Source organism: Gambusia affinis, linkage group LG14, assembly GCF_019740435.1.
Source record: "Gambusia affinis linkage group LG14, SWU_Gaff_1.0, whole genome shotgun sequence".
NCBI lineage: Eukaryota > Metazoa > Chordata > Actinopteri > Cyprinodontiformes > Poeciliidae > Gambusia > Gambusia affinis.
Window position 1 is genome coordinate 25,740,692 of NC_057881.1, and position 18,988 is coordinate 25,759,679.

The 18,988-nt window shown below is 40.1% G+C and overlaps 1 protein-coding gene across 2 annotated transcripts in view; it reads right to left on the reverse strand.

Annotated features, from left to right (window-relative positions):
• The window catches only part of trim71 (tripartite motif containing 71, E3 ubiquitin protein ligase), a 46,218-nt gene that overhangs the window by 12,886 nt on the left and 14,344 nt on the right, over positions 1-18,988 (reverse strand). For both annotated transcript variants that reach the window (XM_044139089.1, XM_044139091.1), the window contains 2 exons: positions 9,495-9,662; positions 1,962-2,096 (listed from right to left, as the gene is read on the reverse strand). In XM_044139089.1, coding sequence (XP_043995024.1) covers positions 1,962-2,096; positions 9,495-9,662 — 303 coding nt within the window. The remainder of the gene's footprint in view (positions 1-1,961; positions 2,097-9,494; positions 9,663-18,988) is intronic.

Consider the following 18,988-nt stretch of genomic DNA (forward strand, 5'->3'; position numbering starts at 1 on the left):
AGGAAGGTGAAGTTGAATGCATTTTTAGTTCCAACCTGTGAAAACGACACTGATCTTATCGCATGTTACATCTGAACCATAGCGACGCATTTAATAAAAAATAAAAAAATGCACAAATAATTGAAAAAAAAAAAAAAATTAAGCAAATGTCACTCTGGACAAATCGAACCTGAACAATGGTATCATTCAACCCACAAAAAACATTTGTAATTTTCAGCAGAGCTGCTGACCGGCTGGTTGCTCCTCAGCTGAACGCCTCACGCATTGTTTCTTTTTAAACAACCATTAACATGCAAAATTGAGCTGGAGTCTCCCTCCTGGGTTTTTTTTTTTTTCACTCTTCGATTAAAAACTCGGAGCAATCTTGTGTATTTGTGAAAGCCTACAAGCCTTTAACTTGGAGCGCGAAGAAGAACGTTCACCTCTTTGTGCAAACTGGACAGATTGGGGGAATTTAAGGAGCCAGAAAGCCACTTCAAAAAAGGAAAAACAGAGAACATATGGCTTATTCCTGACATGAGGCAGAAGGCTATGAACTGTTTCAATAAGATTCCCTCCTGCCGTGTGGAAGAAGCCTCCCGACGCTGCAGCTCGGTCCAGACCTCCCCCCCCCGTCTCCATCACCGTCACATTCGATTAGCTGCAGCCCCTCCTGAAGCTCCCCATATGGTCATCCTTAACAATGAAATTTCACACACAAAGCTGACTCATTTAGCCAACCCCCCCCATCACCCCCAACCCACAGGAAGAAATTTATACATTTAACGAGATCATTTCCTGTTTCACCACCACGCATGCTCTCCGTCAGCCCATTTTGAGAAAAGGCCGAGAAATCCTGAAGATTTAAGGTGAGGAGGAGTCGATGCAACTTTCACTCAGGAGATGATGCAAAGGAAAAACATGGAGCCAATAAATAAATGTTAAACGTGTAATATTAAAGATTTATATCGGTTAATCTTTTTCCAGAGAGCGGATTGTTCCTCACAGCTTTTAGTGTCAACTAGGAGTTTTCCACACTTTAAGATTTAACGTTTCTGGGGTTTCCAGTCTTTTTTTTTTTTTCTTTAAAAAAGGTAAAAGATTTTTACTGTTAATGTAAAAGTAAATATTTTTCTACAGATATTATTAAACCAGACAGATAGCCGGTTTTCAGTTAATGCAAAAAACTGACAAAATCAGAAAAAAAATAACAACATTTGACTGAAATAAATAAAAACGTAACGAGGAAAATCTAAAGCTACTTGCAACTAAATTGTGTATTCATAAAAACTAACATATTGAAATTATAAATATAATATCTTCTGTTTTTGTGTTTATGAATCTACTTATTGTCCTTTTGAACTTTTGTGAAATTGATTTTATTCCCACACAAGCAGCTTACGCCTGTTTAGGAAAAATATGGAACTCCAAAATCCTCCTGCTAGGAGAGGATTATGAGAGAAACCTTAAATTATTGTTTAATAATAATAATTCAATAGCATCTTCTGTTGAGTATTAATCACCCAATATGTGGACATAATCACAACACAATATTTGGACCTTTTTGAATTCTGAACCTAACAATTAACCAAAGTGTAAAAAAAACTAAAACTATTAGAAACTAAAAACAATATTCAACTAATAAAAACCAGGAATCAGAATTTAAAATCTAATTAAAGCTAACTGAATTACACAAAAAGTCACAACAAAATAAAACTAAATTATAATAAAAAAAACTCTAAGCTATTCTAACCCTGAGGTGGGTGAATGATCAGCATGGTTAGCATTGTAGAATCCACCCTCTATTATCATTTAGATGTATAAAAAGTAACGAGTAATGAGTCTTTTTCTATCTTAAGCTGCTTGGAGTGCTCACTGGGCAAAAACAATGATTAAATCACTGGTTTTACCAAGTCAGAACTGGAACAGGATTATGGTGGGTGAGGCTTCATTCCCAGATCCAGAGTCAAACGGCGGCTCACCTTCCACAGGAGCTCACACTCCCTCTCCTCCAGGGCTTTCTTGTGTCTCAGAACGAGAGCCTTCACTTCGGTCTGCACCACCTTCGCCTTGATCTCCACCTGTTCCGCCATGGCTTGGACTTTTTCCATGCTTAGCTGAAATGTAGTAATTAAAAAAAAAAAAAAAAACAATTGAAAAATGCAATGAAACAAGCAAAAAAAAAATGCCATAACAGGGTAGAGACTTGAAGGTGCATGAAAATGAAAAGACAATCAATAAATTGAAACCGAGACACAGGAAATGCTTATTGGTTTATCTGTTATTTTACACAAAGTATAGATGATCCCCCAAACAGGAAACAAAGCATCAGGAAACATTAATAGAAAAAAAAAAACGTTTTCCTGGCAAGTGAATGGATGAACACCTGCTCATTGTTTTTGCTTCATTCCTTTATAACAATCGCTGGTTGGAGGCAGAGAAAAAGGAAACATGGGTTAGGAATGGGGAGTTCCTTCACTCACGCATAAAATGATTAACATCCTGCTGTTTGGGAAAATTTCAACTCTTTCTAGAGAAGGAATTTTATTTTAGAAACGCAAGAAAACGTAATTAGTAGAGGCAGTGTTGTTTAACGTGAGCTGTGCCGCATGATGTAAAAACCTTAATGAACATATCCAAAAGAGAAGCATAAATGTTCCAAAATGAAAGATTAAAAAGAGCAAAAACAACAACAGAAAAATATGAATTAATCATAAAAATAATAAAAGACATTTCCTGCTTTAAAAATCCAAATGAGTTTTAAGCTAGCTGTTAGCTTTAGCTTTAGCCTCTGCGACAAACTAATCTGGATTAGACTAAATGAAAATCCCAGAGAATTTATCCTCCATGTAAGAAATGAACTGTTCAAAGCAAAAATCCTGAACATGAGTGCAAATATCAAAAATTATAAAGATAAAACAAATCTTTATTTAAAACCTTGTCAAAGTGTTCAGAAGGGAAAAAAACATTTCTTGCTTCTCTTAGAAAAACTGAAGATAATTTTTCATTTTTTAACCAAAGTGAATTTTTCATCTTTCTATAAATGGACATTTTTTTCCTGTGCTTGTCATTTGCAAGTCTATTTCAATGACATGCTGGCGAAGAGTCGAAATAAAGAAGCAACTGGAAAAAATAAGATGAAAGGTCCACAAAGCTGCCTAAAAATGCCAGAAGGCAACATCCTGAGTGCGGAATATTTTCCACCAGTTTCAGGAACGTCTGAAGAGGATGAGACGTTAGAAAGCCTGAGAAGAACAAATAAAGAAGTAGCTAAAAATGCGATTTTCTCTACTGTGATTAAATACTGTTTCACAAGAATTTTAAAGATGGAATTTGTGTGAAATTAGGATTAAAAACCTATCATTGTTTTGTTTTTGTTTTTTGTTTTTTTTTGTTCCTATTGCAAAAGTGAACAAATAATTTAAAACTTTACAGAATATTTTAATGAGGCAGGAATTTAAAAAGGAAATGATTTTGTTGTACCAACCTGGATACTGTTCGGTCTTATTTTACAGGCCGATATTAAATAATCAAACTTTAAAAGACAGGCGCCCCTTTTATTACTACCTGATGCAATAAAAAAAAAAGCCGGGCCGTAGCATTTACAACGCACAATTTGGCCTAAATGAGGAATATTCTCTTTGTCTCCTTCTGCCCACTGAGTTTTATCAGGGCCCTTTTCCTCTGGCATCTCCTGGGAGGTCACGAGGTGAGCTGGACCTCACAGGCTCCAAGGGGAGGTGGGATAAGGCTTCCTTTGTCATATCTGCCACTGAGATCAAAGGTCACCTAAACCTCTACAGGTCGTGATCCGCAATCCCTGTCTTAAGACGCACACGGCCCACCCCCATCGCACCCCGGCAGGAACAAAGGCGGCCCGGCGGGCGCTTTCTTTTCTCTGGCCGTGTCGCGCGATGCGGCCGGCAAAAGGAACAACTAAATCAGGCAGGAAGGGAAGGAATTAACGGGGAAGCTAATATCGCTCGAGACAGGAGTCTTTAGGAACTTTTTTTTTTTTTTTTAACTCTCTGCAATCCGCCGTTTGTTTCTCTAGGTCATTCTAGAACCTTTACAAAATAATTACTTTTCACATTTTATAACGCTACAAATATACGTCTTGGCGTATTTAATGTAGATGTTCAACGAAAGCTTCCAAAATTGTTTACGAGTGAACTTTGAAAAGTGTGACACGCATCGTTTCCTGCAGCATTTTCGTCCTTTTCTCTCTTCCATTTATCCGATACTCCTTCCAGTCTTTGTGTCGCCATCAACGCTCCCAAAGGAGCACAGCTTGGCGTACAAAGACAGCCGAACTAACAGATAATAAAAGTTAAAAAAAAAACACAGCAGAAGCAGAGAGTTTTGACCAACTAGGAGGTCACAAGTCCCGGGTCAAAGGTCAGGGGAGATAATGGGTGTAGAGTGGACGGAAATTTCCTACCTCAGGGGACAGAAGCGTATGCCTGTGTTTACATATTATCTGGCGTCAGCGTTTAGTCCCGCAGTGACCTGGATAGAAGTGGACAAACACGCCGAGCGGCTCCAGGTGCTGCTGGATGGTGGGCGGTGCGTCTCCTGGCTCACATCCTGCATCTTTATAAAACACAACCTCACTGAAGTGGTCACCATTTATTTTTCTTTACAAATGGAGCCTCGATGTTAAGCGAGTTTTCCTACACGTGGCCTGAAACAGCCGTATCTGGAATCACAGAAGAATCCAACAAACACCCGCAGTGACATAAGCACTAAGATACGAAGTTTGACCCGACCAGACGAGGGGTCAGGCTGAGAAAATGGATAGGTGGGGCACATGCTCCGTGTGCTGGAGATAATGCATGTCCGAATGTCATATGACCTCGGTGGAAAAGCTCGTGTTTCATGTTTTGGGGCGAGTATTTACCAAGGTCACAACTCTGCCCCACCTTCCAGGCAAATTAGATAACGGCCGCGTTTCTGACCTGCCCTGATAACTGCAGGTTTCAAAGCTGCTTTTCTGACTCGTTCCTTTGCCTCAGAAATTGTTGATTTAGACTTTACATTATGCTATAAATAACACTATCTGCAAGGAGTAGACTATCAAAAATTATTTAGAGTTGAAGTCGTGTCTGAATGTTAAGTTATGCAGAAAATTTCTATCAAGAATTTTTTTTTAAACCAGAGAAACTGGTGACCGGCACCAGACAATTTTCTGCTTAGGCATGGATTCTGCCCATTGGAAACCTTGCAAATCCTTTCTGTCCATGTCAGCCAGCTTATTCGGTTGGTTAATGTTTTAGGAAACAAAACAAACATTACATTTTATTCTTTTAACAAACATTTGTTTATGGGGGAATGGAAACTCTTCCGATTTTTCTGCCAAAAACTCTAATTTGGTTGTGTTGGTCAATCTGGCTCCAGCAGCCCATTCAAGCTGAGGCTAAAGCCAACTCTCCATTGTCAAGTCTCACTCTAGCCGGTTCATGTTTGGTTCGGTTCTAGCCAAGTTGGCAGTGCGTTGCTGACCATGTGGGCGGGAACATGAGGGTCCAGCAGCTGTAATTGACGCTCCAAAGTCAATTAGCTCAAGCTAACTTTGGCGTCAAGTCTCTAAGAAATCTCTCGGTATATTTGGTCAACTGGTGCATACAGCGTTCAGTTGACGCTGTATGCACCAGTTGAACAAGTACTGCCTTCGCTTATCTTGTTCATGGACCAATCAACAAATCCAGTCTGCTCCCAATTAAATTGCTAAGACCAGTTTGTACTGTCCCAGAGGTGGCTCCAAAGAACAGAGAAGAACAAGACAGAAACCACAAATGGAGACAAATTTGTCTTAGTTAGGGTTTGAAAGGGTGATGTAGGAAGACCGTTCCTCTCCACTCGCAAATTCTGGGACAAATTCTCTGATAAAACTCAAAAACCGGTCGGTCAAGGTCGTCAAAGTCTTATCTTAACATCTGTCTGCATTAAGATGGCCTCCAATAATACTCGTTTTTCCAGTGAAGGAGATGCTACACCTCATCATCACAGCCATGCAGGACATTGAAGGGTTTACCAGGCATGTTCAAAAGCGAAAACAGAATCTGACTACCCTACCATTGTACTTTCATTTTAAATTCTCAGTTTTTTCCTATTCCCGTGTTGGGATTACTTAAAAATTCAATGTTTCATTTTATTCCTCTAGGTAAAGACATTATCATGTACTGAAAATATGAACATTTCTAAATTTGGGATATATATATAAAAAAAGTTTTTTATTACTATGAAGCAATTTTGCACAAAGCTTTGATAAGAATCAGTGTCAGATCTGAGCACCATCAGCCCTGGATAATACTCCTCCCTGAAAATACTATTATTATTTTCACACATTGGTACATAAAAAAATCTGTTATATACAAAGACTGGAATTAAAAAAAGTTCCATTTTTGGAATTTGTAAAGATTTTTATACAAATGATAAAATTAAGTTCATATACATTATTTGTATTGCAATATTTTAAAAATGCTGTTGTGTACGTTGGCCCTGAGGTGCAAACCACCACAACATTAACGAAAACAGTTGGAGACCTGAGAAATCGTTGAATGGACAACAAGCTTTTGAAATAGAAATTATCGCTTGAACTGGTAGCCCCGTTGTTGCGATACGTTAGAGCGTCCGCCATTTTGAAAGTGGCTTATCTACCGGCAAGCTAACACAAGTAAATGGACTGAACTTTGTAAAGTGTCTTTCTGCAAAGTATTTCAAGTTAATAAATGCCACTGACACAATCTCTCACACATTATTATATATAGGAATGAAAAAAAAGTGATGTGATTATTTAATTGTTTTGGGGCACAATAATTACATTAAAAGCTTGTCGTCAAATCAGCGATCTCTCAAGTCTCCAACTGGGACGTACCCTTTCTGTTTTGTTAACGTTGTAAGGGTTTCGTTAACGATGTAAGGGTTTCGTTAACGTTGTAAGGGTTTCGTTAACGATGTAAGGGTTTCGTTAAGGGTTTCGTTAACGTTGTAAGGGTTTCGTTAACGTTGTAGTGGTTTCGTTAACGTTGTAGTGGTTTCGTTAACGTTGTAGTGGTTTCGTTAACGTTGTAGTGGTTTCGTTAACGTTGTAGTGGTTTCGTTAACGTTGTAAGGGTTTCGTTCACGTTGTAAGGGTTTCGTTAACGTTGTAAGGGTTTCGTTAACGTTGTAAGGGTTTCGTTAACGTTGTAAGGGTTTCGTTAACGTTGTAAGGGTTTCGTTAACGTTGTAAGGGTTTCGTTAACGTTGTAAGGGTTTCGTTAACGTTGTAGTGGTTTCGTTAACGTTGTAGTGGTTTCGTTAACGTTGTAGTGGCTTGCACCTCAAGGCCACCGTAGTTAAGTCAAAGGGAGCACAAAATGAATGGACCTTTCCAAAGGTTGTGCTCTAACGGGGAAAGTTTCAGATATTATTTGATTTCAGCCAGTAGTTGACAACAATCCAAATTTCTTTGGTGACAGATCCTGGTCTAATTGTGCATCTCAAAAACGTCAGACTGATTCCTAGTTTAAACAATCAGGCATCCTGTTAAAATATGTGGAAGGAAGAACAACGGTAATGCAATTACTATAGCTGCATGTTTTAAATGTGAAGCACGATTACTAATCCGATTTTATGTACCTGTTCACAAACAGGCATTTCATTATTATTTAAAAAAACATTTGCATTAAGAAATCTAAAAAAAAAAAAACTTGCCACCGAACTTTTTCTGCTCACTTTGAATAATTGATTGTAGTTTCAATGCTTTTCCCTTCCCAAGTATTTTCAGACTCTTGCTTCCTAATCGCCTTTAAAAAATGTTAGACCTCAACAGTTTTTTGATTTTCTAGTTGAAGTCATGACGTAAATGTCACCAGACGCAGATAAAAAAAAAAAAAAGAAGAAAAGCATGTTATCACGTTAAAGTCAAACCCTTGGAGATAAACGGCTGGTGCCTTCAAACTACAGCAGCTGTCAGCAGTGTGAAGAGCAGTGAGAAAATATAAAGTCCTTCTAAAACTGGAAACTTTTCCAAAAACATTCAGAAAAAACAAAAGAAAATGCCGCTCCCCTTCTAAATAGAGCTGCTTCACATATACACATTTCATACTTCTGTTTCAACTAATGACAAAATGCCAAACGTTTAGCCTGCTGGTACCAGACTCGACCCATTTCCAGCTTTTCAGTGAAAAGGAAAAACATGACCGCCCTCCACCCCCTTCTCACACGTTCAGATAAAACCGGAACGTAAAGAAAGTTCAAGAAGGTGCAACCTAAACTATAATCATGTAAATGAAGAGGCCTAATTAGTATGCGCGTATGTGTGAGAGCGTTGGGTGGAGTGAGATGTGGGTGGGTGAAGGAGTGAAAAGGGGAAGGGCAAGTGTTCCACTTCTTTAAAAGAAGTGGGTATTTTTCCTTTCTCTGAAATCTTTTAAATACCTCACCTACCCTCCCCCAGTGCCCCCTGTGAGACTCCTCCCCATCCTCCCCCTCTGACCCCGAGCCCTGCCCCCGCCGGAATCCAACTCATGCGACCCCACCCCCGTTTTAAGGGCCAGCTGGACACCTCTAACCCCGGGGCTCCCGGTACTGGTCACTCTCTCAGATATCCAAGCCGAGCGGCTCTGATGTCCGGGCGCGCTAGCTGCTAGCTGCTGCTGTGATTTTTAAAGGCGCAGCTGCTCCCCTCAGGTCCTACTTAGTGCTTGGAGGAGATGGATGAGGGCAGCTCTGGGAGCTTTACTCTTGTATGGGAGACCTCTCCTTTGTTCGCAATCTGTTTGGCCTATTTTATTACAGTGGAGTGATTTTAGTGACACCATTACTGCTATTAATTTGACTATGTTCTAAATAAATGCGCGCACGCTGCCGCTCCTGTCTGGTGTCGCACCCTGTCCACGTCATTTTAAACTACCCATGTAAATCTACATTTTCACAGAAAATATTTCACTTTTTCTGACAGCTCTGGGCAATATGGACTAAAAGTTTTATCACAATATTCTGTTGTAAAATTGTGATAATACTAAAAGTGATAAGCACTATTTATTTCTTCTTTCGTAGGTAACATGACTTACTGGCACAGCAGTCATAGCCCCACAAACACAAATATTGCTCTTGAAAAAAACGTGTTCCAAGTATCTTTAGGACACCAATCACACGTCATAAAAATATGTCATAAAGAAGTGGGACCTGGACACAGCAACTGCATTTAATCACAGTTTAAAATCTATTGGTATTTTTTTTATTATACACTTTCAATGGGGAAAAAAAATAGTGAGGAAAATAGAAAATGTAACCGTTTGGTTTCTTTTTTAAACATCATGAATCAAAATTTCTATCCTGAGGAATTTCTCATGATAAATAATAACCGATACGCCGTCCTGGAGTTTCCTCTGGGGTGGCTAAACAAGCAAGACACAGCGGTGAGGAAATGCCGTTTGTTTTCAGTCTGACACGAATAAATAGAAACTACTCTAGCAATAAGCGTTAAACACCGTAACGTGTTGGGAGAAGACCCAACACGCCCTCACCTGGACAGCCTGTCGACCCTGCTGAGCGTCCGCCAGCAGCTGGATGGTGATGGCCCTGCAGTCCTGCACGGCGTCCTGCAGGTAGACGAAGGTGTGGCCCATGTGACGGCCCACGCTGCACTCCCTGCAGATGGGCACCGAGCAGGTTTCGCAGAAGAACAGGAACACCTGCACAGAAACGATCGCAGGGCGGATTAGCTTCCACATTTGGGAAAGCGTGAGCTGAACGAGAGTCTGTGGGGAAACGTTTGAGCCCCAATCGGAAATGTTTATGCAGCGGAAGAACCTGCTGATTTTATTTTAAAGATTACATGCTACTGTCGCATGGGTTTTTATCTACATCTGGATGCACTCATTACATTCAAGTTGCCTTGATGATTAATAGATTAAACTAACAAAAGGTACTGGGAAACTACATTTAAAGAATTAGTTTTGATACAAAAATTAAGAACACAAGGGGAAAAAAAAAAGACATCAGAAAAATAAAAGGTTGTAATCTGAGAAAGTGATATGAGAATGAAGTCCATACAAGAAGTCGTAAATATTTGAGGCATCTTAATACTCAACAAAATGTCGCAGTACATCAAAAAACGTAATACGGGACAAAAAGTCAGAACAGAATAAAGTAAAAATACAAGAACAATGTATGATAAAGTCAAAATAATAGGATGAAGTCATAATAAAGTCATTATGAGAATAAAGTCGTATGACAAACCAATACCAGAAAGGCTATGATTCAGGAATAAGGTATTTATTAACAGAATAAAGATAAAAAAATATTATTAGGGCATCTACTCAATAAAAGTAGCTGCTGTACTTTATGACATCAATCACGTATTACCTTCTGTAATAATATGAGAAGTCGTAAAACAATACAGTTGAGATAAAACCAGAATAAAGTTGCAATACTAGAATGCAGAAGTAATTTTATGAGACCTCCTCAGTGAAAATGTTTAAATTGACACAGTTTTTTGGCTTGTTTTCCACACAGACGCTCTTCTGTTTAAAACTCAGGTGTTTAAACGATACAAAACAAACCCGGAACCACGACAAACTAAACACCCTGGTGGCGCGTCGTCCTCTCCCCTCCCGCCTCCCCCACTAACATAAAAGCTAATTAAAAAGAGAAGGGCCATGAATGCTAACACAAGACATCCATATGCATGCGTTGCCAGGGAGCCTGGCGTGCTCAGCAGCCCCGGAGATCGTTTCTCATTCAAAACACAGTCGGAGGAGGAAAACGGGAGCCAAAGGCAGATCAATATCCAACATATGAGGGCGTAAAAAAAGACTCCATTTGAGTTATACAGGTATTTCCAAATAATAATAAAAAATATATAAATGTACATGTTTGATGTTGAAACCATTTCCATGTGCAATTACAAATGTTGAATGTATTCCAATTCACTTTTTAATGGTGACTGAGGTTTATCATTCATTATGTCTTGAGCCAACAACAAACTGTCTTACAACCGATTCCCTGTGTGTGTGTGTGTGTGCGTGTGTGTGTGTGTGTGTGTGAGAACTACACACATCAACCATGTCTGCCTCTAATCACTTGTTGACATTGTCAGAGCTACCGTTTCAAAGCAAACATGGTGGAGGAACTCTGAAATTAGACACATTGTCTGCTTCATTTTCAGCTAAATAGGTATTTGTGGAAACATTTGGACGGATGAGTGATTGATTATCTCTGTGGCTGTGTGTGTTAATGGGCAGAGTTTATGCAGCCGACCGGATCAATTCTACGTCAGCTGGTTGTAATCATCCAAACGCAGCAGATTTCAATCAGACAAACATTTCTGGCTTTCCTCTCTCAAGCGAAGTGTTTCGCGGGAGCAGATTGTTTCCACTTGGGGAAACACTCAGGGTTGAATTTTTATTTCTCATTAGGTTTTTTTAATTTATAAATTCATGCGCAACACTTTTGTTTTGTTCGTTCTTGGCTGGAGTGGGCGCTTTTTACGTACGTTTCACTTTGAAGCAGAAATCCGGTATTGTATTGTCGTAATGTTTATTTTATTTTAAACAAATGTCATTTAAAAAAAGCTTTTCAGAGAAAACATTTAACTTGATTGTTCAATTTATCTAAAAATTGCCCAACTTCATGATGTCAAGTCAGACATACTTTGATCAAGCTTTTTTTTTTTGCGACAATTTCATTGAGTCGTTATCTTTCGATAATAAAAACAATCAGCAGATTTTTATACGTCATTTATATTATTTTAGTACGTCACTAAACGCATTTTGTCACAATAAGTTCCACTTTTTGGAATTTAGATGAAAATCAAACCAAAATGAACGAATATGATTTGTATTTAGAAATTATTTCAATAAATTCCGGAAAAAACAAATTTTTTATTTATTTTTTTTACTCGTTTTAATTTTCTACAAGGAAAAAAGCCGATTCGATTCATTTTAAGAGCCTTGTTGTAAAGAGATTTTACTTCAGAGTCGGAAAAGCTTTTATAATTAATTGGTCCCGGCTTAAAAACAGAACAAAAAGTCAGAATCCATGCAGGCTTTTTACAGAATAAACTAAATAAAAAAGCTCTTTCAAAAGGCTGACCAAAATTTCCCAGAGGAAACAAACATGTGATTTAACCTTTGCTGTTAAAACTAAGCCTTGCTGTAAACCCCCCACTGCCTGAACGCCGATTGGTTGCAATAGGAAGTTAATTAAATATGCACCGTGCGTCACGTCCCAAAGAGACTCGGCATCAATGGCCTCCAATAGCAGCAGAGCGGAGAGGACGGAGAGGGGCCTGCAATCAATCCATCAATATTGGCGGTTCCCTTGGGGAGCGGTCTAATCTAATGAGTCACACACACAGAGACACACCTCCCCCTTCATTTCACTTCCTCCTCCTCCTCCTCTCTGCCTTCAGCTTAACCTCCTCTTTGGATCCTTCCTTGCCGCCTCCCCGGCCTCCGCGCCGCCCCGTCACTCGGCCTTCCTGCTTTCCCGACCAGGACCGGCCCGGTTCAGTTCGGTTCGTCCCGTCCCTCCCCCGCTGACATCTCCTGAATTCCAGAGGAGAGGGAGACGGCGCGCGCACACACACACACACACACACACAAAAGGCTGGAATGCTGCTGGGTCGGGGTGGAGGAAGACGGTGACGGGTGGAGGAAGAGGAGGCTCAGGGGGACAAACGCTGATCGAATCGGTTATTAAACGATCAACCAGCAACGATGATGATAAATCGTCCCAGAAATTATTGCGATAAACAATAATATTGTTGTTTTGAGACAATATTGAACCAATAGCGATGGTTTATCGACGCCCAATCAAACATTAACAAAAAAACATTCTCTACAGAATGTTTCACCCTGAAACAGGAAACATTTCACATGGCCAAAATAAAACAATATTAATATGGTTTCTAAAATCTTGCATTGGTGTAGACGGGAGAAACGGGCAGAAGTGCAAATTGTTTTCTACTGCGTGTCAAACGTGTGCAGCGTTTCTCAAAACGCCGGATTAAAAAGGCCAATATTATAATGGGATCATCTCCTTTACAGCTGTTGCCCAAATGAAAATTATTGAGCTTTATAATGCTTATTGATTTATTGCTTATTGTGACAAGATTAACTATTTACTCTATTCATTATCTGATTAGTATTTATTTTTGTTTTTCCAGTTTTACATCTAGAAAACTAGACAAATCTGAAAATTTCAACCCTGTTTTGACTTTTTATTTATTCTGCTCATTTCCTGGGTATGTGATAATAATTCAGTATTTTTCTACTCCTGCATCTAGGAAACGGACAAATCTGAAATTTTTCGACCCCGTTTTATAGCTCCAAATATTGTTGCCATGCTTAATGACAGTAACTTTCCAACAAAAGCCCAGGAGGACCACGGAGAGAAGTGGAGTTCTGCTTTTACAAACAGCTGCAGGCCCTCGTCAACGCAGCGTCCAGCCTGGCTGTCATCAGCAGCCTCCTCCAGGTGAAGCAGCGCTCCCCTCTCTCCGCCGGAGATTACATAATACACGGGCATCTTGGAAAACAGCTCAATATTATCGATCCACACAGAATACAGGCTCTTCTCGCAGGGCTTCATGGAAAGGTTCTTTTTTTTTTTTTTCTCCTATTCCTCTTCTCTTTGCATCTAAAAAAAAGAAGATGGTTAAAAAAAATTTCTCTCTCTTTTTTTTTTTTTTTTTTGCTATTGAATGCTGAGATGGAAGTGTCACGGAAAATCACAGTGCGCACGTGACTCAGAAATGGAAAAACACCCCCCGCCCCCGTCAAAAACAACAAAAACCCAGAGTGGAGGTGGGCGTGGTGCCGAGCCGTAAATTCCTCAGGAACCACCCTGCGAACGAGGCTTTGAGGCAGAAACGGCTCCTCCAGTCATTTAGAGCAATTGCAGCAGGGAAGCAATCAACAATTTGGAGTGTAATGTGGGGCTGAAGTCACAAATCCTGCGCAGACGTTTTTAGTGCTGGGAGAGGGGAAGCAGGTTGTGGCGTTCGGTCAGCGTGCCGGAGGCTTCTTTCTTCTGCTCTCCATTCACTTGGGTGGCATCTTTTAAAGTCGATTTCGTTCGGCTCTCGCAACATGAAATGTTTTAGTTGGAAGGGTGGGGAAAAAGTGTAAAAGCTTTCTCTAAGTGGCAGTGTGCAGCAACAGCTGGGGAGGGGCAGAACTGCAGCGAGTTAAACGCCGCCGTTTCCTCAGTAACGCATTACTGGAAACAAATAGTGTGTTTAAAAATAATTTCCTCATCAAGTCACGATGCGAGACTTATTTCTGCAAAACATACCTCATAACGGGTGTTTTAATCCTTCATCTTATAAATGATTAAAATACGGTTTCAATGTATTAATTAATCCAAGACTTCTTCAGTGTCTGTTCTTAATTATATTTTATATGAGGTGTTGGCGATATGGACTCTGTTTTATCACAATGTCTTGTGATAATCACGACAAAAGTTCCAATAGGAACCATTTACTTAAGGTTTTTTACGTAATTGTATGGCTGGCTATTATAACCCTACAAACTAATACTGCTTTTAAAATACATTCCCATCTGCAATGCGCTCATTTAGGACAAAATGAAGTCTGATTTGTATCACGAAACAGCACACGATAACTTACATTGATTGGTATTCATTGATGTGAACTAACAGTGTAAAAAAAATAACAAATCTAACAACGCAGACAGTTTTGGGAGGGTTAAAAGATCCATAACTGGAATTTATCATGGCAACAATAAATCAGGATTCTTGTGAGAAATTTATTACAATAAATGATGCGATAAACGTCCACCCTCATTTTAGAAATGTTTCGAGTAAAAAACTGTCACAGTGCAAATATTCAAGAAGGAAAAAAAAAAATTTAAAAATCACAAACAATCTTGTGTGTATATGAATTAGGTTTTAAATATGTTTTTATAGTTAAATGTTTACATTTTTAAAAACTTAACGTTGGGCTGAATCTGCATGGTTTTCGGAGAAATCATGGACAGAACCGTTTTACCTTTTCATTTCTCGTTTGATTTAAGCTTGAAGTTATGCCCCAAATTAAACGATTTACACTAATCATTAAACTACAGCTATAATTGTCATTTGTTTTATCCTTATTTATTTATTTTTTAAACCAAACGTGGTTCCTTCACCACCTGCTGCAGCACTGAAACGTGGAATTTGGAGAGTAAAGTCTTGATGCTTGCGAGCGGCCGGCCTTTGTGTCCGCACAGCAGTTGCATCAGCTCCGTTTCTAATTCCCATCCTCCCCTTCAGCTGCACTGAGAACTGGGGGAGAGGGCACCGGCTCCACTAGCCATTAGCACGGCCCCGTGCTGCATGCGCTGGCTGCGTGAACAGCCGACACAGGCGGCGGCGGCGGCGGGGGAGGGGCTCCGAGGCCTGGGGGGCTGTGTAATGTCACACTGCAGCGCCAGAAAAACCAGAATGGCTCTGCAAAAAGTCTGAATTTTCCCTCCAATAAAGAGAAAAAACAAGTCTGACGAGGTCTGATGGAGTCATCTGAACATTTACTGCACCTCCTGCCTTATTTTAGGTCGTCTGCAACGAGTTTTAATGTGCATTTGCAGTGCTTCAAAAAAAAAATATATATATACAAAATGCAAAAAAATTCAATGAAAATGACTAAGTCGCAACATCTTTTTAAATCTAAGCTATAAAAACCCCAAATCTATCCCCCAGCAGCTTGTACCCTCATCTCCAGCTGGATGCCGGCGTCTCGGCTCTGTGCAAGTGACGGGGATGTGACCGAGAAACACGTCAGCCTTTCCTTTGGCTAGCAACCGCTGCGTCCACTTATCAGCGGACGCAGCGCTGAGAGACCGAAGCCATTATTCCTAGCAGACTGTAAACATGTTTATGGCCGCCGTAAAACTGGCCCCTTTAACATAGGGGGGTGTGCAGGGTTTAACCTGCTGTTCACGAGCGACTTCAAATGCTGCAGCGACTGCAGCAGGTTTCAAACATTTTAAACGTCTTGTCTGTGACAATGCTCTGGAGTATCTATCTTGTACAATTCTTCAAGAATTGCAACGCGCTCAATTTGTTTTTCTTAATGCATGCTTAATTTCCTTGAAGGAATTGTACTTTTATCGTATCGCTAATTGTGATAATTTTCTTATAGGAATTTTGACTCGTTGTCCTCACAATAAATTCCAATTAGTAACGTTTAAGAACTCCTTAAAACTGTCCTTTTTGTCGGGACCATCAGTTTTACTGTTGTCGCCAGCGTTTGTTCAATAAAAGCCTCAATAAATAATACATTTGAAAATACAGTTACCGTTTACACACTTAGTTTGAATTAAACAATTAAATACCACGAGAATAATAGTACAACCTAAAAAATAAGCACACACATCTAAAATGCAAGACCAAGTTAAGTAGAAATAAAACCAAAATCTTGAAATCAGCTTCTTTTGTCTCAGAAACAGCTGAAACAAGAAACATCTGAAAAGTTAAATAAACCTAAAGAGGACATTCCTGGGGGCCGGTGTCAGCTGTGAGCATGTCAGGCAGCTGCACTCAAACAAGTTGACGAAAACAGAAACTTTGCTTGAAGCGAGCAGAAATGCAGAAATGCAGGAAAAACCTCGAGAACTAAAGTCAGTCATCAGCTGGAACCGTTTTCCAGATATTATGCAGCCTTGGGATAAAACTAAATGTCATTTCTTTTTCGATCATCTTACTTTCAGACACATTCAGACATGAACTGGTTGTAGATTTTTAGGACAGACTTTTACTGAAAATCCAACTAAGCGGTCCTACTAAAGAATGAGGGTCAAGTATTTAACAGAAGCAGAACTGACACCTGGACAAAGACACTTAAATATCTTCTTCAGACACGATTTAACTCCCCTTCTCTCTGGGTCCGTTTCTCCGTCTCGGCCTTGTGGCTCCGCCCCTGCCGAGGCAAACCCCTCTGGCCCATTGCCACGAATACAACACTCAGGCCTCCTCCTGTCGATGTTTTGAAACTCGGCCAGCCACGGCGCGGGGGGAGCGAGAGCGGGGCTGGGATGGGTGGGGTGAGAAGGGCGGTGGCTGTAAGCCGACGCGCTGATTGGGCCGGACGGCAGCGGGGAAAGAAAACAAACCAGAGTCAGCTGGCCTCCTCATGCAGAGAGCATGCTACTGGGACCGGGGCGGGGTGGGGGTGGATGAAGGAAAAGGAAGGGGCCTCAGCAACAAGGAGGAGGAAGAGCTGGGGAGGGGAGAGGAGCCTGGGAGGGTAATAACAGCCTGATTCATGAAAGAATCGATAAATCGGAGGAGCTGTGTGAATGAAATGTGGAGGCGCTGAGAGGTAACAAATGCCCACGTGTGCAAACACAATGAAGCTATTCTTAGTCGCAGAGCATTTCCCTGACACCGTAAACAACCCGACCCGCTCCAGAAGGCCCAGAAAACCCGTCAGTGTTGATGGGATTACCACACACCACCATCACCGTAATAATACCATTAAACTAAACCACAGCCTTATCAAAATTATTTTTTCCTGTTAACTTTTCACCCTCAATTCCAGATTTTGAGCAGGTTTCCATTTATTTTTAAGCCTTCAAAAGCAAACTACACTGTATTTAATAATTCTGAATTAATGAAATGGTAATCAGCACCATTAAAGCTACATTTGACATAGTTTATAAATTAATCTGCATTTTATTGTTTTCAGTTGTATTTTTTTGTTGCTGTTGATTTTTTTTTTTTTCAAATTGAAGGTGAAGATCAATCGTTTATCCTTTTAAGCTTTATTTACTTGGATGAACCACAGCAAGTTTTCACAGGGTTCCCAGTGAAAGTGTGGATTAAATTTGCAGAAAGCTGTTTTTATTGTTAAGATTTAGAGATTTGCACTACTTTTTTAAAAAAAACAAAGACTAGCATTTCAGCCGCTCTCTGCTCCGGTCTCCCCAACTAACATGGTCTTTGTCATTGTTAGGATTATAATCCAGCATGTATTAAAACATTTCTGGGAGGTGGGATGGTGAAATGTGGCAAAATAATTTTTTAACCAACTGTGTTGTTGATTGTGTCATTTTGTGATTGTTGGAGCGAAAATCCAAAGACATTTGATTTGAAAGCAGAACCAGCTAGGAAAAGAAATACTTGGCAAACTGGAACATTTTTCACATCTGGAATGATGAAAATAATCTTCTCAGCAAAGTCTCATTTTAGCTTTTCATCAATGACACAAATGGATGAAACCGGTCTAGATGTGCGTTGGGTAAACTGTACCTGGAAGCTGTGTGGTGACCACAATGCAGGGTCAAAAGTTTTAAAGTGTTAACAGCACAATTCTGTTGAGTGAGGTCAAATAATGGCCAATTAAAATCCCATTTGGGCCCAACCGCTGAGTAGGAAGTAGCGCAGGTTCCGGCTTCTGAACAACTTCTAAATCTCGTTGTCAAAGAGAATGTGATAAATGCCTTCCTTTGTATCCATAAAATTTATATGGGCAAAAAAAAGGCCTCGAATAGACATCAAAGACTTCGACGCGCTTGTGCACGCTTCCATTTGGCCCAAATGAAACACACAGGAAACAAGGAACGCTCTCTAATTACTGGGCACATGGTGCACATTAAAACCCTGGAAGTCCAACTTCATATAATCGAAATCTGCTGCCACACACGCAAAAAAAAAAAAAAAAAAAAAAAAAAAATCCTCTTCAGAGGATAACTACCTACAGATGGGAGATGCAACTGCCGCCACACACTCCCTGAGATACTTACAGCAGTGACAAAGTGTAACAGCGAGCCCCTTTAACTGCAACAGCTGCTAAATCATGCTGAGGAGGTTTTCTGTATCTATAATGTTCTTTGTCTTTGACAGAAAACAGACAGACCGGGCTGATGAGAAAGGCAGGAGTGGACAGAGGAAATACCCAGCATGCGAGTGAGAGAAAGAAAAAGGGAGAAGGGAAAAGAGAACCCAGGAGGTATAAACTCAGGTTACAGGAATTCCTCTAGACTTGTATCAGCGTCGGTGTTGGGTTAGGTTTCCT